We start from the raw sequence: 23475 nt of genomic DNA on the forward strand, positions 1-23475 counted from the left end.
GAACTCGAAATGATTCTTTTTGTGATTAGCAATTTCGTCTTTCCAAGTTCTAACATGCCAATTCAAGATTTCTTTAGTGCATTATGGCTCAGGAATTTGCAAAATCTTAATGCATATTCCATCAATCTTGTTTTGAGAATTTATTTTATAATTAATAACTTCAGCCTTGGGTCATGGGAAACGCGTTTTTTGGTTACATGCTACAACATGGTTCAGATTCAAAAGTTTCAATTCTTTGCAAAATTCCCTAGTGTTAATGTATGCCAATTGTGGACATTTGCACTGGTCTTTGACAAGTATTTAACAAGCTGGTTATTTGAAAATGCACTGTTTTAAGGTTGTGCACTATTTTGAGGCACCACCAATCTTCCTTGGAATCACACCATACCATCCTTCCTGTTATGAAGCTCATAGGGCAAGTTTAATTGATGATGTTTTTAGTTTTGATATGGAGGCACAAATTATAGAAGTGTATATAGTGTATTTTAAATAATGATAGTTTACCGTATGTCTCTTTTAGTCTAGATTGTATTTAAAAACATTGTGTCTCATTTGGAAATTAATCAACATTGAACAAATATCTTCTCTCTAAAACTATCATTCAATACTATTCTTTCATAATTTTCTCTTTTGTATTGGATTCTATCCCAACTTGTTAGAATCCCTACTCTTAGATTTGAATGAACATGGAGACAAGAAACAGTATGAATGGCAAGAAGTACGAACGAGGAGACAACCACATGTCCACGCATATTAGACAAGAAAATGTGGATGTAGCACATAGACGACTGGCAACGAAACGAGGACAATGACAACAATTTTTTTTCACAGAATTCTTTGTTAACTTTTTTACAAAGGCTATATATGGAATATTTATTGATGAAGTGGTGATCCCGTAAAAAAGGGATAGATTGAGACGGAGGTTCAACTTTGCGCGGTTCGCAAATGTCAGAGGTCCAGATTTTCTTTGTCGTAAAACTTGACAACATTATAATTGGTAGACAAAATGCATGTAAACCTTCTTTGGTTTAGAAGAGAAGTATCAGACACATGTTTTATTAGACAGACGTACAAATGGATTCCACAACAAACAAACAAGATGGACAGTGGGATAAATGAAAACACCAAAAGGGATGAGAGGAGAACTAGGGAATCAACAAGGCTAAGAGGCACTTGAAGAACAAGTCATATGACAAAGATATGGAGAAGTTGCATAAAATAAAAAATGTTGCTCAGACCTCAGTGATCCAATCACAAAAGGCACATTGACTATATTATGCTTAAGATATCACACATCTTTTAGGTTAATTCACCCGAGTTGACAACTTACGCAGCAACATCTTATCTTATCTTATTATACTAAAAGCAAGGCTGCTTTGTCAGCCCTAATTCTATGGTGATTTGAAGCCCTAATTTTTTGTCCAATTGTCACTTGACATTTTTGTGTATTAGCCAATAAAATGTTGACACCTCTAGGTTTGCATCCCTAATTCCCTTCTCCCTTGGTAACCCTAATTGCTATCAAATGGCCACATGTTGAGAAGTGAGAACTAGAAACTTACACATGGATAGCTACATGGAACACATGCATTGGACCCAATAAAATATATATTTATTTTTTCCCAAATTTTTTTCATTTGTCAATTGTTTTTCTCTCTCTTCTCTCTTTTCTCTCTCTCGTACTCTCTCTTTTCTCACCATCCTCACTAACACTCTCATCTCTCTTTAACCTCAACCATTCCCAATCTCTTTCTCTCTGCCCTCTCCCATCTAATCCTAACCTCCACCACCATCTACAAATCAATCACTCGTGAGAGTGATTTTTTGCCGAGTGAAAGAAGATTTGCCGGCGGGAGAGAAGTTCCGGCGAGGAGGAGGAGTTCCGGCCGAGAGAATTCTTGTGGCGGTGACACGGCGGTGCTTGGCGACGGCGGCGGTGCTTGGCGACGGCGGCGACGATTTCTCATTCTTTCCTCTAGTTAGATCCCTTACTTTCTATACTCTATTTATTTTATTTTATTTTTTTGTGTTGCTTTTTTTTTTGTTAGGATGGTTGAAGATTGGAGGTGGTGGTGATGTGTGGTAGTTATGGTGGATGGTGATAGTGATGATTTTTTTTAGGTTTTTTCTGTTCTTCCCCTATCAATTTTATGCTCTGCAAAAAACCCCAACATTGAACTTAAATACGGTGGATGGTGATAGTGATGATTTTTTCACTCTTTAATGATGTTTGTTTTATTGATTGAAAATGGTGGTTTGGTTTGGGAATGATTTTTTTTGATTAATTTGTGTGTTGAAGAAGGTTGGTGTTTGAATTTGGAAATATTGATGTGTTTTTGTGGCTTAATGGCAAGCTCTCCTCTCTGTGTTGTATTTTTGCAGGCTCCATGGAAGGATAAGGCTCCTCCAGAACTCCATCTTCCTCCAAGCTAGCCAAATCTGGTGGTGGCAAGCAGAAGAAGGTTCGTTTTTCTCTTCAAAGTGTTTGTTTAAAAAAAAAAAATTGCAGCTTTTGTTTCATCGTATGTGTAATTAATAGTGAATTTCAGAGCTTAGATTCATTTTTTGCAGACCCAAACAAATATCAAACTGTAAGATCCCACATAATTTGATTTGACTATTTATATGGTTAAATTTATCAAGCCACACTTTAATTAATAGTAAATTTCAGAAGCTTATCATTGAAGGTTCTCAGGCCACAGCAAAGCAGACAGCAGAGTTGCTTCGGTCTGTGATTTCACAGCAAAGGGTGCCTCAAACAAACCAGGCTACAGCTCTGATTAATGCAGTAAGGGCTGTGGGGGAGAAGCTTATCACTGCTAACCCTGTTGGTATGCTGAGATGAAGTGTTTGCTCTTTTTAAATTACAATTAAGCATTATGTTTGTTGTCTTTATGGAAGTCAAGTATGTATTTTTGGGATTATTGCTGCATGATTTCCTAAGTTTGAATTAATTAATAGCTTGTATGGTTCTTTACTTATGATAAAGTTTTTACGGGCTTGTAAGTGTTTATTGAACAGTTAAATGATAGGGGGCCTTTTATCAGAAATGTATATGTGAAAGGAGGGGTGAGAGTAAGGGGAAACTAATTGATTGTAAGCTGTAACTACCATATTTTGTAATAGAATTTACTAAATAGACAGAAGGAAGGGGGTTAGAGTTAGTTTTAGATAAGATAGTCAGAACAAGTAGAGATGATGCACTCTCAAATGGGCCCTAAAAAATGTACTCATTCATTGCTCATGATCACATTGTTCTGAGGGATTAACAATAAGTTCCTTTTTTTTTTCTTCCAATTATTTTCCATAGATACCAGTTGATTCTATCATTGAATAAGAGAATTTTTGAAAAAGTAAGATGTCAAATGTAGTTTTAAATTATACAAGTAGCTCTGTTTAAAATACTCATGGTTATTACAAGATTTTTTTAATACTTTTTGTTCATAAATTTTTACAGGAAGTTTATCCAAACATAAATTCTCTTGCTTTGTTTTTGAATATTGAGGTTAATCCACGGCCTGATGAGAATAGTGAGGGAGGCATAATTGTTGAAATTAAGGTAAAAGAGTTGGATCAGAAGACAGCTGAAGTCAATACTAAATGGAGTATTGTTCCTGGACGAGGAGGGTATCCCACCCTGGTATTTCCATAAAATTAAACATCAATTTTCTTCAACAACTGATGGATCTTTCCTGCTCAATTAATCTGATTATTTGCTGCTCAATTTTTGTTCAGGCCTCACTTCAACCTGGCGGAACTATTGTTTTTGAGCATCGGAATCTTCAAGGACTGAATAGAGCTGTTAGTGGTTCTATAACTTGACAATTGATGTGTATTTATCCTTTCTTTGCCAGCATGAACATTATGTTTAGTTTTAATTAAATTAATACTAATAACAATAACGATTATTATGATTTTGCAGTGAAAAAAGATGGTGCAGCTGATTTTATGATAATTGAATGAGTGAAAGCTTGTAGGTTTCAAGAGGTGAATATTTTGCTATTCTATTTCTGTTGATTTAGATTTAACAAGAAAGTATATTATTTTGGACCTAATTTTTTATTTTTGGTGATTAAGGTTACTATGTTTTTGAGTTTGGTAAAATAGTTTCAGCTTTTAAATATCTCTTTTTTATGTTTGTAGAATGAAAAATGATTTATTTTCAAACATTTGATGAGATTGTGTTTTTTTGCAGATAAAGGGTGGAGTTTGATCTAGCTTGAAGGTTTTGATCATCTCTTATAAGAGGTAGTTCTCTTCTTGCATCTCTTACATTATGATGATATATCAATGTATTCATATTTATGTATGCATGCCTTGGGATATGCTGTATCTTAATGGCTAGTGTGGCATGGACAAGGAAGGTGGAGATAAATAATGCTCGCTAGATTGATGAAATATTTGATGCAATAAGTTATAGAAAAGGTGCATCTGTTATTAGGATGCTGCAAAGCTATCTTGGTGCTCAATGCTTTCAGGTTGGTACTGGCCTCTTACCACTTTCAGAAAAAAATTGTATTTTCAATGCTAAATTTTATGGAATGAGAACCCACAGTGAACTGCTCATATGGGGTAATCTAATAGATGCAAGTTTCAGTGTGTTGTTGGCTTAATCTAATCTATAATGTATTTACATTTGAATGTGTTTCAGCTCTTGAAAAGCTATTGAAAGAACACACTGGGAGGTTTGCCACTGGAGATGAAGTTTTCATGGTACATTGCTAATCGTTGGAATTTGTTCGTTTGAAAACTAATAAATGGAATAAATTAATCTTTTCAAAAGGGTCCGGTACCCCAAAAATATTTGCTAACAATGTCAACTATTTGAATGTCTGATCACTGATTTATAATGTAATAAATGCATTTATCTTCTGATATTTTAGAATATAATGCAATTCAACTCCAAAGTTAATGATCACATCTTTTTGAAAATTAATAGGGTTAGCTGTAGGAACAAGCACTAGATCGATTTGCATATTTTTTGGAATATATTTTCTACTTAATTATGTACAGTATAATCTAACATGTTCATGATCATTTGCAGGCAGATATATTTTTAGCACCTCAGATACACTCTGCATTTAAGAAATTCAACATTGACATGGTAGTATTCTATGGTCTCCTGTATATTTTATGTGGGGGAATAAGGTGTTGTAATGAAACATGTGGCTTGTATTGCTGCGGTGCCATCACCGCAGCTGCTTTGATCATGGATGTATCGTTGTGTTTTGTCCACACTTCAAACAAATATAGGCTGTTGCCTAAAGGCCTTTGGCCATTGCCTATTTGCTTGAGCTATTAGTTGATTTAGATTGAATAATTGCGTCAACATTTCTTCGTGTTATTCAAATCAAGCAGCTAATAATATGAATGTGTAAGATGATTAATCTTAGTCTTTGTTCATATATGTTTGATTACAAAATTTTGGGAAACTGCATGACTTTCTTGCCTGTACCACTTGATGGCTGTTGGTGAAGTACATGCAATCAAGGTCATTCAACCAGAAAGAGGATGCATTAATAACAGGGTGTTCAATATGGATATATGAATTAGAAGTGTTTATGAACTTATGATTGTACAACGATTACCGATATATTGCCATTGTAGAAAAACATTTATAGTGATAGTATATATGAATTAAGTTTGGTTTTTGTGTTGATTTGATTACACTACTCACTGTTCAAAGAGATTAGTAATCATGTTATTGCTTGTGAACAAGCATGTTATTGATTACACTACTCACTCTTACCATCTCACTCACTATTTGGAGCAAGTTTGTTCACAACATAGTACCATTATTTGAGAAACTTTGGTTTTCACATCTGAATCATGTTGCTGCATATTATATCCTCTTCACTATTTTGATTATTTTCATTTACATTTGTTGTATTTTTCAGTGTATGTGCAGTGAGTACAATCAGATAAATACCCTATATGCCGCCAAGCTATCGAGGAGCTTATAGAGATCAAGATAAACAATGGCGACGACCAATGACATCTTTTGCCCTGAAGCCAAGCTGAATTAAGTGGATAGTTTTGTTTTTTTATGTTTTATTCACTTTATGTAAATTGCAGCCAATAATCTGTTTATAGCTCATATGTATTGTTATTATAATCAATAAAAAAATAGATTATATGTCGTTATCCTGTTGCTGAATGTTACTCCTGCTCATTTAAATTGTATAGGTGATTGTTTTGTTTTGGTCTGTGTGTGATATTTAAGAGAGGATCATTATTCATTTGTATTGTGTAGATCTGATTTGATCACTGGATGACTTCTTTGTAATGTATCTTGAAGGTGAAGGTTCCTCTACTGTATTATGTTTGAAAGTTATCATAGGGATCTTTAAGTTTCGCATTATGGTGAAGTTAATTTAAGAAAGAATATGGAATCATTTGCTATTCTGTAGATAAAACAAGCAATTTTTTTTTCGACAAAAGATAAAACCAACACTTAAATCTCGGAAAAATTATCAATTTCTACCTAGCACTTAAATATTGGGCTTTAATAACAAGTTCTTAATTTTTAAGATAATCGTTAAAACTACGGGTTTAATAGGAGATGCTTGAAGTATAAGTATAAATGGAGTGAGGAGGTTAAAAATCCTATCTCTAGAGTGGTCTTGATTGTGGCGTTGGTTCATCTACTTGCCTCTACCTCGATCAAAATCATATACATGTCCCATATTATTTTTCTAAACTTTATCTTAACTAGAATATTTTGCATACTTTAACTTAATATTCATATGCTTATGACTAACTCTCTTGGCTCATATCAACCATGATTGGCATATAGATGCCTATGTTTGCCCCCTCTCATTGTTTACAACCATGATTGATATATATTGGGCGTTTTGCAAAACCCGTGCAATGATCAATTATGTTTAACCCACTTAATTAAGATTAAATTATATGATGTCTTTAATTTAAAACATCCTATATTTGCAATGATATATTATGCTTAACCCACTTAATTGACAGCATCCATGATTGAAATAAATTTGGTGTTCCGCCAAATGAACCAATTTGATTAATTTTTATATGCTTATGACTAACTTCATTTGGCTCATAGCATCCATGATTGATAACAACCATGATTGTTATGTATATGACGTTCCTCCAAACCCGTGCATCGCACGGGGCGGTGACTAGTTTGTTAATAAAAACAATAATCGTTAACGGTGTGAATCTCTTACAAAGTAAATCATCTCGGTTTTTGCAAGTGAGCAAATTGTCATAGTACTACTAGAAAATTTAATGATCAATGTAAAATACCATATTTGAAGTTGAAGTGGAAGTTGAATAACATATAAAGTGAATGAATCCAAAAACTTAACGCCTTAAGGTTTTAGATGAATATGTGGTGTACAATTTCACTTGTGCGACTACTCTTAGTCCAATAGTTGGATCAATACTTTGGACTAAAAGCAACCAAACAAGGGAAATTGGACACTCATCCAAAGCCTTAAAGTTTATGGCCACTTGTGTAGTTGCTCTTGGCCAAATATGTTAATCCAAAGTAAAAGATTGCCTCGTTAGAAATTGTATCAATGGCAAAAAAAAAAAAAAAACTGTATCGTTAAAAAACCTTCCTAGTAAAACCCAGTGGGATAAAACCTAGAGAAGGGAAAAAGAGTACAGATTCAATTGTGTTTTGTTGGGTCTTATTCGAAATTAGATTTGGGTGAAGCATTTGATCGAACACCTTGCGGGCATAGGTAATTGAGCCGATATTTGCATAGGAGCTGATGAAATTGTTTAAGAGAGAGATTTCTGGGAATGGAATTGGGTTTTGATGAATTTGAAAATCTTGAATTGTGTATTGATGAAACTATGAAACAATGATGCTTGACCCACATATGCACCACCGTTTGAAAGAAAGCAATTCACCACATGAAGAAAATTGAATTGAACACGTTGAGCAATGTTATTCAACACATGAACTTGATGCACTTATGCTTAACATGTTGAATAATCATTCTCATATTGTGTGTGTGATGTGTCGAGAAATTGCAGAGAAAAATTCACCCTCCCAAGCATACTCTTCTCACTGTGATGTTTAAAAAAGAGTTTTTATCAGAAAACCTTGAGACTAATCAGCCACAAGAATATTCTGCCTTCCCTACCCTTTACTTTTGGGAAGGGTTAAGGGTTGAAAATTGAAATTGCTCCCGTAAAATGCAGAGTGAGAAGAAGTTGCATGAATTACGTATTTGTTATTTGTTTGTAAAATAATGAAAATGAAGTTGTTAGCCAAGAATAGTAGTCAAATATTAATCCATTGGTAGGAATGAAAGGGGCGGGTCAAGCATGCTTCTAAAGCAAATATTGTTTTTTGTTTGGTCTAAAGGAAAATTAATAAACGGACCGAGTCATGTTGGGCCGAGAAGCATTAGACTGTCATTTTTTGGCCCATTTTGTAAAGAACTTGAAAGAGGGAATAAGGATTCAAAATTTTGCCCAAAAAAGTATTATTTTCGTCCTTTTGTCCGGCTAGCTAGGATTTATGGTCATTTGGATTAACTTATTTTTTAGCTTATATAAACAACTTATGTAATTTTTATGTATTATTATAAGTTTGTCAATGTAGTTTATAATAAAATAGTTTATAAAAATACAATTTTTATTAGTATGAACTTATAAAATAGCATAAAACCTAATTTATATTGCATAAGCTCAAAAATAAGTTAATCCATTGTGAGCTTGACTCGTGTAAAAACTTACCCTATTGTTGTGTTGAATGTGTGTTATAAAGATTACATTACATTTTCAGCACACTGCAAAAATGATTTTTTTTTAAAAAAGAAAAAACAACAAAAATATAATAGTTTACCATAATTTTGACAAATTCACCTATTATCAAATAATATTTTAGCGCTTATAAAAATTAAATTGAAAAAATTTAGAAGTTTCTACGTATAAAAATAGTGATAGCATAATTTATTATCTCAATAAAAACAACAATAGAAAAGAATCATCTATGAAAAAAAAAAGTCCAAAACTCTATGAAACAATTGACAAAAAATAATAAATTAACAGTCTAGCTAACGAGTGTCTCTGGGATCTCTTTAAGAATTCAATTAAAAATATTATTTATTTAAAAAATTCAAAATTTCAATTTTAAATATATTATTTTATATTTTTCCATATTTTTTTTAAAGAATACTCTGGAAACACTTGTTAACATTTTCCATAAAATAAATTATGTAAGAGTGAAAGAAAAGTGATGATAAATTTTAAACAAATAATATTTCATTTAGTAAAAAAAATTCAATAAATTGAATAAATTATTTTATTTTAGTTAATTAATTAATTAATAAAAAAAGAAGATTGAAAAGAAGAACACGCAAACGCAACAACAAGGGCTTCCCCACACCATCTCTCCCGACAAACAAATCCAGCCCATTCTTGTTCCTTCACCACCGAACAGAACACACCCCTTCTCTCTAACATACGCCTCTTTTCTTAACCTACGCACCCCACTCTTTTCATTTTCCATAACCCCTCTCTCATCGAGATTCAATTCAATTCAATCCACCACCACCCATTGGAATCAATTCCGGTGGTGTTTGGTTATATTAGGGTTAGGGTTTCTGAGAGATGTGGGATGCTTCAGCCATTGATGAATATTCTCTTTCCATGTTGGAAGCCGTTCGGGCACGGTGACGATTCTTCATCAGGCATTGTTGGAAGAGAAGGAAAAGACGGATTACTTTGGTTTCGTGATATTGGAAGATATGGCTCCGGTGAATTCTCCATGGCTGTTGTTCAAGCTAATCAAATCCTTGAAGATCAGAGTCAGATCGAATCTGGTCCTCTTGGAACGTTCGTCGGTGTTTACGATGGTCATGGTGGACCTGATGCTGCTCGTTACGTTTGCGATCATTTGTTCCGTAATTTTCAAGGTTTTTCAATTCTCTCTTATGTAGGGTTCGTTCAATTCAATTCATGGATTCGCTTTCACGTGATCGTTCATCCTTTAACTTTTTTTTTTTGCCTTTTCACGTGAATCAATTCAATAAAAGTTGAAAATTTCACGCAGATACAGTGATACTGATTTTGATATGATTTATTGCATATGAGTTTTTATCTCCTTTTTGTTTTGTTTTGGTATTAATTAACCCTCTGGAAGGGTCCCCTGATAATCCTGAGTTCGGCCGCGAGGTCTGAGGTCTGACAAAGAATTGTTTCCACCTGGAATTAAACTCGGGCCGGGTTCTACCAAACAAACAATTTGTCTTAATGGAGCTTGTTAACCACTTGAACCCAATTACTTGGTTTTTTTTGGTAGGGTTGAATTGAATGTAGGAAAATCGTTAACTACTTGAAAGTTGAAACCAATTTCTTCACGTGTTGATTAAAATGGGTGTTGTTATTATTTATTTATGTTGAAATATATTGTTTTTGTTGCAGCCGTATCAAGTGAGTCAAGGGGTGTTGTGACGGATGAGACAATTCAATCAGCTTTTCGTTTAACTGAAGAAGGTTTTACTGCCAGGGTTTCTGAATTATGGAATACTCGACCTCAAGTTGCAACTACCGGAACATGTTGTTTGGTTGGAGTGATTTTTCAGCAGACACTTTTTGTGGCGAATCTAGGAGATTCCCGTGTTGTTTTGGGAAAGAAAGTTGGGAATACTGGTGGGATTGCAGCGATTCAGCTGTCTACAGAACATAATGCGAATCTTGAGCCTGTTAGACATGAGCTTAAAGAGTTACACCCTCATGATCCCCAGATTGTTGTCCTCAAGCATGGAGTGTGGAGAGTAAAAGGCATTATTCAGGTAAATTTTAGTTCTTTAAATGTGGTGGGTCTATTATACATTTGTTGATTGCGTTAGTTCTTTATTGTGTTTTCTGGTTTTCTCCTTGAAGTATTGTGTGGAAGAAAATTTTGCTTTATGTTTTGATAATAGGTTGTTGTGTTTTCCTCATTTCATGCTATGTATTCTTATTCGCACAACGCACACTCGTTTTCTTCTGCATTATTGTTGCCATAAATTCGTCCAAAGTTCCTAAGTAAATAAGGGGTTTTTAGGAGATTTATAATACAGTAACTTTCTTCTGTTCCCTTCTTAGTTGTTTGTTGTTTAAGAAAAGAAAAGTAGCAAATGATTCTCATTGTACTGAGTCTTCATTTCTCACAATTTTAATCGTTTTAATTTTTCTAAAGCATTGTGACATATAGTTCCATATAACGGATGCAAAGCAGACTTGGGAAGTATAGTGAATGGTGATTGGTTATACTGTTCATTTGGCTTTTCATTTGCCGCATCCCATTGATTTAAATGTTAGTGTGTCTTGTCCACATGCAAGTTTACAAATGACAAGTTCAAACACTCGCAAAAATAAAACATAAAATTCATTTGCTTGGTTTAAACTTCAGAGCTGTCTTTGTGCCCCTCAAAATTTTATCTTTCTGGTGCTTTTGGTTAATTCGTGTGTACAGCAATACGGAAAAATTTAACATGCATGTGTTTGCTTCATATGTTTGTAGTATATTCCCAATTGACATTTCGAAAACAGAGTAGTCTCGATTTGAATGACAATTAAAGTGTCTGGATAAAAAAACAAAACAGGTCAATATCATACAATGTATATTGTGTAATATTTCTGATGTTAGATTAGTGGTATATATAAAGCTGTTCCTATCCTATTCTATTGAATCAGATGATTTATGTGCTAGAACTTTTGATTGCTGCATGCCAACTGTGAGACACATTTTAAGCATAAATTATCTGACATGGCATCTATAAATCTTGTTTGCTTTTAAAGGAATCTTGATGGTTTGTTTGGATTTGAGGGAAAAATGGGTGGATACAGAAAATATGTAGAACGAAAAGGAATTGGGATGCCTTTGATAGAAACAGAGAACGAGGGAAACGAAATGCATTTAGTTACAATGGGTTCCCAAGAAACTTGAGAGTTGCCTACTGACTTCTCTGTCCATTTCCCTATTTACTTCAAACTTGCTTTTCGAGTAAAAATATTCAAATATAAAAGTCACTTCACTTCAAACTCGATTTTATAAAATTTGGTTCATTCAATCCACTTATTGTAATGTTGGTTAGGTGAGTGGATGCCAAATTTGTCATTTCATACAGATTTGCTCTCCCCCGATTTTGGTCTCTTAGGAAACCGTTTTTTCATGAATTATACAAATATGTTTTTTTTCTCTCTACAATCAAACACGACAACTGATATATTTTTCCCGGTTTCTCTAACTGAACATACTGTATGATGTTGTAATGAATTCTAGAAAAATGTTGCAAGAGAAACAGATAAAGAATGGAATGGTGCGTGTGTGTGGGGATTGGAGATAAGAAAAAATATCGATGATTGAAGAATCAATAATTTATGTGCCTATGTGGTTTAGAGGAAAGGGTAGGAATTTAGGTTACAGGCTAATATGGTGCACATTGCACGGGAAAGAAATATACTATCATTCCTCAAAATTTTGATATCATGAGACTGCTTGCAGCAATGGGTGTTTAGCAGCATACTCCCAGGATCTTTCATTTGATTGACTGAAACAAGGATTTTAATTTCTTATAATTTGCAATGGGGTGCGGCTGTCAACTCCAATAATATTTTCCAAGTTTCAAAAGATCTACAATTGTGAATTTTTTTTAGATTCTTACAATGTGGATTGAGCCTAACTCATTCTTACAAAACCAGCTTGTAAGGTGAGGACTTTTCACCACTTATAAACACATTGTCAGGTCATATCTCATCCAATGTGAGACTCTTAACACATCCCTCACGCCTAACAGTTGACATTTGGAGTGTGGATTCTTAACCATTTTTTATTTGAAAAATTTAAATGATTTTATGATGGATGTGATAGGATAAAAAAACATCTGCTTTTACTGTGCTTGCTCTTCTGTTTATCAGAACACTGGTAACACAGTGTTTCAAGTATGGCTTCTGCTATAAATAGATTATAGAAGAATCTACTTTCAAGTATTTGAATTATTTGTACAAGAAAAATGAATGTGGCAGCAATGTCCAGCTTTTAAATATGCTTTTTCAGTTTAACTCTGCTGTTTTTGAATTTTATTTACGGAAAATGTTTCAATTTTCCCAAGTAACTCATGTAACCATTATCTTATTTGTTAGTGTTGTTTTCCACACACTGGTTTTATGACATTATCACATCATTACTTCCATGATATTTGGTGCAGGTTTCTAGATCTATAGGAGACGTATATATGAAACATGCACAGTTTAACCGGGAACCAATTAATCCGAAGTTCAGACTTCCTGAACCAATGCACATGCCTATCTTGTCTGCTAATCCATCTATTCTTTCTCATCCTCTCCATCCAAATGATTCCTTCCTTATATTTGCATCAGATGGTTTATGGGAGCACCTGAATAATGACCAAGCAGTCGAGATTGTTCACAGAAGTCCCCGCGCGGTATGAGTCTTTACTTTGTTTTTTGTTATTCTTAATGCACCTATTTGTGCACTCTTGGTACTTAGTTTCCTTATATTCAGTTTACATTACTGCGGATTTTTTTTTAAACTCGATTAAACCCATCAATTGATTCTACAACATAGCAACTTGTCATCTGAGGGTGACTCCTCTTTTCTTCTAATATTACAGTGAAAAGAAGAGTGTCTGACGCAGTACGGAAGCGCTAGGTTAGCAAAACGCTAAACCTAATGGATAAAGACAAGCCGCAAACACAAACTTGTCAAAATAGGGTTTCGGAGTCCACCGAAAGAGTAATTTGGAGTCCACCAAATTTGAGAAAATTCTCTATAATTTTATTGAATGAAAAAAAGTTGCCTTCAAGGCTACAAGAGTTTACCTTAAATAGTAGTGAAAAATAAAAATAACAAATCTTCTAAAAGATTGTAAAAATAAAAATAACAAACCTAGCTAAATAAAAATAACAAATCTACCTAAAATATAAAAATAACTAATCTAGGTGAAATATAAAAATAAGAAATCTACCTAAAATATAATAAAACTAAATCTAACTAAAATAATAAAATACTGAAGAAATCCTCCTACATCAGTCTCCTCTACCTCAAAAGAACTCGACCCCGAGTTCTCATCTTGATAAGGAGCTTCCCTTGCAAGTTGATTCCTCCAATGAACAAGAGACCACCCTCCTGGATCCCATTGAGTGAAGTGAGAGGACCCGTCTTGTGCCAACACATCCAAATTACCACCGGGGTCCCATTCCTCAAAGATGGCATACAAAGTTGGAAATTTATCACAGAAGGATGTTTGACCCACCTTAGTTAACATGTATGAGTTAGTGTCACTAACATCAAGTTCACTAATTAGGTAATAATAATGGTGCTGAATGAGGGAAGTTTGAGAACTCCAAGTATCAACTTCAAGTGGCTCATTCTCACTTATTTGAATCTCGGTTGCTGCATCCATGATCCTTTCAAACGCAACCATTGATTCATTGTGATATTTAGACGCTGGTACTATGCAATCTGTGACTGTCGTCGCCTCTGTTTGGACACAGATTAAAGGAGCAGATTGCACATTGGGATTGATGACGTTTGAAACCATAGCTGATTTGGTGTTATCGATTTCAAAATCCACGACTTCATCGTGTTGGGAATCTCTAATAACATCGTGAACTTGCTCGACTTCATCGGCCTCTTTATTTTCATCTTTGGATTCTTCACCTTCAACTGAAACATCTGGTTCAACAACTACTTCAGTTTCTTTCGGTTTGGATTTATCAGCAGAATCGTCAAGTTTCTCGGGATGAGATGGTTGGTTATCATCTAGGGTTTCATTAGCTATGTGACGTAGTTGAAAATTGTTGGCATGATTGTTGTTGTTGGAATTATTGAGGAGGCTCCATGCTTCATCGAATTTAACCTTAACATACCAATTAATATACGTTATCAAAACAGAATGTTTAGCAATATCTTTAATCGTCTTACGCAAGTTACCTGACATTCTGTAAGCATGTCTCAAAAGGTCGGACAAGGAGTAATCTTTGTTGCAACAAAACGGACAACGATATGTCGAATCAGAGATTTTAAACGTGTAGTAATCATCCTTCAACCTTTTGTAGTATCTACGCTCATAGTATTCCAAATCAGATTCACCACGCGTATGTTCTGATTTTATGTAGGTAACAATAGTTTGGTTGTTATTACGAACCCTAATAACCGGAATTCGTTCTCCTCCCCTATTCGGATTGATTCTGTTGTTGTTAACGTTGTTGGATAACGTCGTCATCTGTGTTGTCAGAGCGGTTATGGCCCCGGTTAAACCCGCTATGGCACCATCAAACTCTGTTTTCGTCATCGGTTGATCTCCCATCTGATCACGTTAGAAAAGAACAGGAGAAACCTGCTCTGATACCAACTGACGCAGTACGGAAGCGCTAGGTTAGCAAAACGCTAAACCTAATGGATAAAGACAAGCCGCAAACACAAACTTGTCAAAATAGGGTTTCGGAGTCCACCGAAAGAGTAATTTGGAGTCCACCAAATTTGAGAAAATTCTCTATAATTTTATTGAATGAAAAAAAGTTGCCTTCAAGGCTACAAGAGTTTACCTTAAATAGTAGTGAAAAATAAAAATAACAAATCTTCTAAAAGATTGTAAAAATAAAAATAACAAACCTAGCTAAATAAAAATAACAAATCTACCTAAAATATAAAAATAACTAATCTAGGTGAAATATAAAAATAAGAAATCTACCTAAAATATAATAAAACTAAATCTAACTAAAATAATAAAATACTGAAGAAATCCTCCTACATCAGTGTCTGTCAATGTTGTCAAAATTAAAATTCTACTTAGGATTAGGAGGTTGAAAAGCCGTCAATTGTAACACAGAAAATTATATAGATAGGAAAAATAACCTTCAAATCAAAGTATCTAACTGAAGTCGGTTGAAAATTCATAATCATACTCAGGTCATTTAGAGCTAATAATGAGCCCAATAAGTGTTTTATAATAATTCAACTAAAACATATAATAATAAGAGGCAGTGAGGCATTAAGCTCAAAGGTACAAAAAGAAGAGGTAGACAAAAGCTCGAAGGTATAAGTTTCAAACTTCTCTGTACAAGTGCATGTTCAATATTGCTAACTAGGAGTTGGTTTTTAGTAGTTTGGGTTACCCAAAAGCGTGAGTGGAGAAGGCAAAGAGATCATGCGAGTTAGGGAATGAGAAGATAGGAAAGATGAGGGTTAATTTGGGTGAGCATATGTGAGTTTTTCTCTCATGGGCAGCTGCTTTAGAAGATTTTGGGTTGACAAAGATCACAGATATAGATATTCCAAGTTTGCAAGGTGATCTGATCCCACTTTGATCCCCAGAGCTGCAATCCAAGCCATGATTCTGCATGGAGAGGGCGGCAAAACTCCTAGAATCCTGTGATTCTATGGATACGAGTGCGAGTTTTCAACACTGGTGTGTGTAATTGCCATAGTTACAAGTCATATGATTCATTGTCCATAGTTTCTCAACTGTTTGTCTGGTGCTTTTAAGCATGGTTATGGGTATCTTACAATGCATGTGAGTGGTATTTTGATTCGATATAAAACTTAACCTAGTTGATACCAATATCTAGTGTGTATCTATTGTGGGCATGCATATCATCTTGAATCCCAATTCATTATAGTAAATTCATTATGAATCACCACCTAAACAAACTTATTGTAACCAACCACTTATGTTTGTCAACTTTGTATAGCTAGTCACTTGTTTTTACTCAAATGTCATATAGGATGAATTATGCTTGTTTTGCTATGAGGCGAAGTAGCTTGTTTCTAACCTGGCCTTAAAATTTGATCAGGTCAAATCTTGTTTAACTAAGACCGGTCCATTTAAAGACTCGATAAGAATAACCAAAAATAACAACAGAACTTAACAATCACCTAACAACCTAATCAACTTACTAACTTATCCAACACTTCATTATCCTTTGTTCTATTATCCTAACAACCCCAGAGTGAATTGGATCTTCCAGTCAGTATGCAATGTGTTCCCCTAATACTTGAGCAGCTTTTTCAGATTGTTGAAATATAAATTCATGATAAGACTCTTGCATTTAAGTTGTCTGCAATTTGAATTGAGGGGTGATTTTGAAATTTTAGTTGGTTGTTGATTTTTATATTTCTCACAGCCTTGCTGCCATTCTCTCGCCTTTATTGATTTCATAACTGTGTTTATATTTTCTATTTTTTTGATAAAATAACTGTTTATATTAATTGTGCTGATCTATACATGTTAATGCAGGGTATTGCCAAGAAACTTATCAAGGCTGCCCTGCAGGAAGCAGCTAGAAAACGAGAAATGCGATATTCAGACCTTCGTTCAATTGACAAGAAAGTGCGACGGCATTTTCATGACGATATAACTGTTATTGTTTTATTCTTAAATCACGACCTTATAACTAGAAGTACAGTTCAAAACCCGCCACTGTCAATTCGAAGTGCTCTCAATCACTGACTTGTATGATTGTAAGCATGATTTGTCTTTACGGGTATTCTGGCAATGGTACCAATACTTAGAAGATAACACACACCTGGCACGTTGCCAGAATAGACATGCGGCAAACCCTTGGTAACAATGGTGCTGGCAAGTATGGTTACTGGTATTGAGATATAACTGGGATGACTTATTGGTGATACTCCGATTTATAACATGTTAGAGATTTATGCATGTCATTGACAAAACAAGAATTTATGAATGAAATTGACAACAAAAATCATAAAAGTAACTCTTGGTTTCAATGCAAAAAAGAGTAACTCTTGGTTTAGTAATTCCCGTCCAAATTTACATAATGTTGTTACTAAAAATTCTTAACTAAATCTTTTTGTTCAAATAATTGATCTTTAATGGTGTAAAATTAGTTTACATTGATATAAAATATTCCTTTTTCTCAAATATTAAAGGAAATTCATGTGAAACGTTGGGCCTATTTGGGAGTGTGCAGAGGAGAAGAAATAGAGAAATTTTCATTTTTGAGAGTCTTTGTGATAAATGAATGTTTGTTTTTAATATATTTGTTTAATATTGCGAGAGTTAGATTTGGAGAATTTAATCAAGTCTCCCAAAATTCTCCTCGATTATCTTTGATCTAATACAATTTGAGTTTCTCCAAACTAAAAATTAACCCCTCAACGTTCATCCCTCTCAAAGTCCTTCATTCTTTTTTTTTTTAATATATACTTGTAAGAAAGAAAGGTTATGAATTACGATTGTTGCACACATGCAACTACAAGACTAAAGAGAATCCAAATTCACTTTGTACAACTACAACTCTTAAATAAGAAATTTCATATTTGTATAAATTATTCTTATTTTTCATTCGGTGATAGGCCGCAACCTCTTACATAAGCAGAGCACACTTGATCTCTTTTTTCTTTTTTTCTTTTTTTGAATGGCACACACTTGATCTCATTGAATCGTTCATGCTACCCAAACATGTTTAAATAATCCATACGATTCTTGTTTGACTTTTAGACTTACGGTTCGTTTAGCCCAGCTTTTTTTAAAGCTTATCTAATATAAATTAAATTTTATGCTATTTTATAAGTTCACACTAGTGGAAATTGTAATTTTATAAGCTATTTTATCATAAACTACCTTGACAAACTTATAATAATATATAATAATTGCATAAACTGTTTGCATAATCTCTAAAAAAAACTGGGCCAAACGAGCTCATATGATATACCAAGACTCAACATATTTGTCAGATTGTCAAGCAATAACTTGATATCCATAATTATCATCTCCTATACAATCGACGAAATCTCCAATAAATTTGTTCAGAAATCTCCAATAAATTGATACATTAACAGAGGCAATTCATCAATCCAATTGTGAACCGCTAAGTCCTATAACCCCATTGCAACTGCAAGCCTACATACATTCCTGACGCACAAGTATTGCCTTGCATTGTAGTCCAACACTAGATTTCACCCATTGCAAGCCTACTATCTTCTTGTAATAGTTTTTTTGCGAGTCTTTGTAACGTGAAGATTCTATTCTTTTAGCTCCTCACTAAACATATTGACTTATTATTTGGGTTATATAATATTTTGCCCAATGTAATGTTAGAGAATTTCGGTTACTCCCCTCACTAAGCATGTCATGTCATCATTTATGTCCAGTTATATGTCAGCATGTTCAATGAAGGACTAAAATGACGAAATCTTCACATTACATCGTTGAAATCACAAAAAGAAAAAGATATTATAAGGGATAAACACTATTTAACCATGTAAAATATTCACCTACTTTTTCAAAGTCAAATCTCCATAGAAAAGTGACAAATGGTAGTAGTTCGTTAATTGTTAGTTTTTGTTGAGGTGAAAATCAAATTTGTGATCATCTTTATCACTTCTCTCCTTAATTCTTTCACCTTAATCACCAAGTCAACCTTATAACTCTCGAATCATTGTAATGTTGGTTCCCATAATTCCTATGATCAACAATAATATGGAGTTTTGTAAAAAAGAAATGGAGTAAACTTCCTCTATAATTGTTTAATAAAAATATTATGCCATTTATTTTTCCAAAAAAAAAAATCATAAAAATATATATTTTGAACCTTTCCTTTCTCTTGCTGGCGAAATTTAGGATGCAAAATTATATTTAGCTTTTATTGAAGAAAAAAAAGAAAAACAATTTCTCAATCCTCCCTCCTAATATATTAATATGGGGGATTTATCAAATAGACACTTTCTTTTTTTATTGTGTAATTTTATCTAAAAATACACTATAAAAAAAAATACGCTTTTGGCTCAGTGAAACGAAGCAGTTAAAGGAAACATAAATTGATTAAAAAATTATTCTTATCCATATCCATATTCCATATACTAATATTCTAGAAGATTCGACCTATATATACCGTTGAAATTGAAATTCGCAAAACCGTTTAACCCGCCAAAATGAAAGAGCAACAAACTCTAACCAAACTCTCTGCTCGCGCCACCGAGAACCGTACCGGAAGATCCAAAGATTTTCCGTCGAAGAAATCCGAAAAGGCACAAATTCATCAATTCCTAACTTCGTCGAATCTTCAGATCACTGATTCATCTTCATCGGTTTCTGAAGAATCTGTGAATTCTGAAGAATCTGTGAATTTTTCGCCGTTTTCTGAGATCACGAAAGAAAATCTCACTGAAGATGCTACGGTAAGTACCATAGCTTATAATTCTTCTTCCGATGTTCTTCTGTTCGTCATTTATATCAATGCGACACTGAACTGTTAAACGCTACTGAAAGTTCGTCATCCTCTATTAATTTGTTGTTTATTTAGTAATTTAAAGCTTCGAGAAAATTTTCAATGTGGAAATTAGTTTTCTGTGATGATTTACTAATTCATGTGTTAGAATTGGTGATTAGATTTAGATCTGTTGATATATTGTTAGAATTGGCTAATTCATGTGTTAGAATTGGTGATTAGATTTAGATTTAGTTTTCTGTGATGATTTACTAATTCATGTGTTAGAATTGGTGATTAGATTTAGATCTGTTGATATATTGTTAGAATTTTCGATTCTGTCGATTTAAAGAATTGTGAAATTTTTTTATGTTCAAATTACTTTTCTGTGATTATTTACTAATTTATGCATTAGAAACTGTGATTAGATTTAGATCTATTGATATATGGTTGACGTGTGTTTGAATTTTCAATGCAACTGTGATTGAAACTTTCAAGCACTTGGAATTTAAGTGTTAACGCTTCAACTGATTGATATGAATCTTTCTGTTTTAGGCTTTCTTGTTAGAAGAACCTGCCTCTGTAACTTTGCTTCAGCCTGAAAAGATCATTTGTATAACCGATGCGTGTGAGTATGAAATGATCAAGTTCACCAGTGGCAGTGTGGAGGATACTATGAATTTTCTACAACAATTTAAAGCTGATTTGATCGTCACTTCGGACAATGCTGATCTGCAGTATAAGAAGCTTAGGGATGAGATAATTGAGTATGTTTTACAGGAACTCAATCACAATGTGCAGCCTGAGTATGTTTCGCGGAAAAAACCTTTTCTGTTTCTCTGTGTCATCGTTTGGTTTATTGTAGTGTTAGCTGTGCTTTTCTTCACTCCTGATGTTGATTGTGGACTAGTTCCAACTTGAACCATTCCACTGAAGCTGATTTGGTATTCTTCCATTTGCAAATGATACAACATTGGTTCACAGACTTGAGGTCAATTGAATTGTTCTCAATTTGTATTAGTGTTTTTATGGAAGGTTCAAATGTATGGGTATCAAATGTATAGGTATCAAATGTATAGGTTCTATAGGCCTGAAACACAATTCACCTCGCCCTGTAAATGATCATTTTAATTTCCTACCTAAATGACTGGATTTTGACACTAGAGGTGTTCTTCTATTAGGGGACAGTGTCACTAAATCTTAAGAAGATATAAACACACAAACCAAAACATTTTTAATAATTTATTATATAATCATGGAGATCTTGTAGCCTGGATTTGTTACTAAATATGGGAGCAAAAAAAGAAACAAGGAGGCAAGACAGATGCAATCAAGAAGCTGATTTTTTTTTTATAAAGATAGTTTGTGGTAGTGATCAATTGTAAGTTGTGATGCTGGTCATCTTTTTGTGATGCAGGACAGGACATGGGTTAAATTTGGTTCTTTTTAAGGCATTATAACTTTTTAAATAAATTAGATTCACTAAAAGTCTAAAACCATGCTACCTTATCCTGCTTCATCTATTGCCATGGAGACAGTTATTAATAAGATTCAATGAATCCATTAGTTTGAAATGACTTTTTTTTTTCACTTGTGCTGCCTGCTTGTAAAACTTGTAACTTCATGGAGTTACCATGACCTGCCATGCCACTAGTAGATGAATGTACTTTTTAATTCAAATGCATGTGGGAATAGGACATTAATAGCTAGCTTTACTTAAAAGCAGGATTTGGTGTATACAAAATTTCAATTAGAACATTACCATGTTATTTTAGGTTTTAGAATTGGGGACATAAGTAGGGTGTGTCTATATACTTTAACTGATTGTTTCTGCTCCTTTGCTTAATCCCCGGGAGACGAATGGCTGTTATTTAACACTAGCTAATGCTTTGTAAAGCAAATTTGACTCTCCAACACCACATTTTAGTTAGTGCTAGATACACACATTGCTGTTTACATGCATCCTGCTGTAAGGTCCGACGATATACTTTTTTATCTTAACCTTTTGATTTTAATGAAAAGGTCATCTTACTAATTCAAAATTCATTCGGAAAATAAGTAAAGTCTCACCAAATGATGGAAGTTATATAACTGTGTTTTCTTTGCAAAACATACATTTGTCTTACCAAACTTTCATTCATGTAATAATATGAAGAAACCTCCATTAATAAATAAGTACTATAGTACTCCAAATCCAAATGTCTGTGATTGTGAATTACATCATTATATGATTATGCACAACTAATCAGGAAGTAATTCATTCAGAACCATTTGACTGAGCAAAGATTTGATAGGATTGTCTTGATTATACCCTTCAACACTTGCGTGCAGTGAGATCTTATTCATTTAATGCTCTTTTATTTTTTATACTCAGCTTGTATGTTCTGTCATTCCCCATAGAGGCAAACTCTGAGCAATGTTTCTGTTGCCAACACACACGATATCTTGAATCTTGATATGTTAAGTTATAATTTGAGTATTTTATTACTACCTCCATGCCATTGTTCTGTAAGTGTTGCTCATTTGGCAGCGCTATTTATGGACATTATTGCTTGCTCGGGTCGAGGTTTGAGTTCTAAATTTCTCACTTCTCCCCATTTAAAATGACCGAGAGTCTATTAGTGTACCACTAAGCTACTTGACAAAAAAAAGAAAAAGACTGAAGTTTAAATTAATGACGAGTAGCTTTATGAATAACTTTATATTATGGTCTCTCTTGACTTCTAAGCCTGGTTCAAAGTAGTGATAGGGAATTAGCCACCTCTATTTGCAGAACTAACCATTGCTAAGCAAAAAGTGCAAAAGGGAGTTTGCTATGAAATTAGAATAAAAAAGCAAGAAGGGTCACCGTTTTTTGCTTCTGGTACTTGATTTTGATCTCTTAATTATGAAATATAATTGAGATTATATTTAATAAACGCTTATTGCAAAGGGAACTAGTGTCCAATTCAGGGAATTGTGGAGCATAACTGCCCACATCCTCAAATGGGCAAAAAAAGCCCAAAAGCCATCAAAGACAAAACAAAGGCTGGGGATAGACATGACAAGTACTGAAAGACAACCCACATTGCACATGCATCCCCTCTCGTGTTTGTTTGTTGTTCCTGTTAATTAACAGTTCATTCATTCATCACCACCATTAATCATTGCACGGAATGAAAAGAAAATAATCTGTGGGGTCTCATTTTTCACTATGGTTAAAATAGTGAAAGGTAAACACAGCATGCACCAATTTAATCCAAATGGGTGGTGAGATGGAATTGATCATCCATAAAGAAACCATTGCACCTAAACTCGAAA

At 33.9% G+C, this 23475-nt stretch overlaps 2 protein-coding genes and 1 long non-coding RNA gene across 10 annotated transcripts; all 3 read left to right on the forward strand.

The window, feature by feature from the left end:
• Nucleotides 1-1638: 1638 nt before the first annotated feature.
• On the forward strand, nt 1639-6348 carry LOC123885632. 8 transcript variants are annotated; one of them, XR_006801205.1, is made up of 11 exons: nt 1639-1978; nt 2383-2462; nt 2672-2831; nt 3458-3640; nt 3736-3801; nt 3923-3987; nt 4196-4248; nt 4346-4478; nt 4652-4713; nt 5045-5104; nt 5898-6348. It is a non-coding gene; the product is annotated as an uncharacterized LOC123885632 (long non-coding RNA). The 8 variants fall into 8 exon arrangements; XR_006801209.1 differs by lacking the exons at nt 1639-1978; nt 2383-2462 and adding an exon at nt 2503-2591 and having other exon boundaries at nt 3736-3832; XR_006801206.1 differs by lacking the exons at nt 1639-1978; nt 2383-2462 and adding an exon at nt 2503-2591 and having other exon boundaries at nt 3506-3640.
• A 2994-nt stretch (nt 6349-9342) lies between these two features.
• Nucleotides 9343-17721, forward strand: LOC123884366 (probable protein phosphatase 2C 42). The gene is made up of 4 exons (XM_045933450.1): nt 9343-9905; nt 10414-10784; nt 13185-13421; nt 17238-17721. The coding sequence occupies exons 1-4, from the start codon at nt 9608-9610 to the stop codon at nt 17448-17450; spliced, it is 1119 nt and encodes a 372-aa protein (XP_045789406.1). The 5' UTR covers nt 9343-9607; the 3' UTR covers nt 17451-17721.
• A 2154-nt stretch (nt 17722-19875) lies between these two features.
• On the forward strand, nt 19876-21410 carry LOC123885697. The gene is made up of 2 exons (XM_045934999.1): nt 19876-20146; nt 20731-21410. The coding sequence occupies exons 1-2, from the start codon at nt 19901-19903 to the stop codon at nt 21094-21096; spliced, it is 612 nt and encodes a 203-aa protein (XP_045790955.1). The 5' UTR covers nt 19876-19900; the 3' UTR covers nt 21097-21410.
• The last annotated feature ends 2065 nt before the right edge of the window (nt 21411-23475 follow it).

This window comes from Trifolium pratense, linkage group LG5, assembly GCF_020283565.1.
Source record: "Trifolium pratense cultivar HEN17-A07 linkage group LG5, ARS_RC_1.1, whole genome shotgun sequence".
Taxonomy (NCBI): Eukaryota; Viridiplantae; Streptophyta; class Magnoliopsida; order Fabales; family Fabaceae; genus Trifolium; species Trifolium pratense.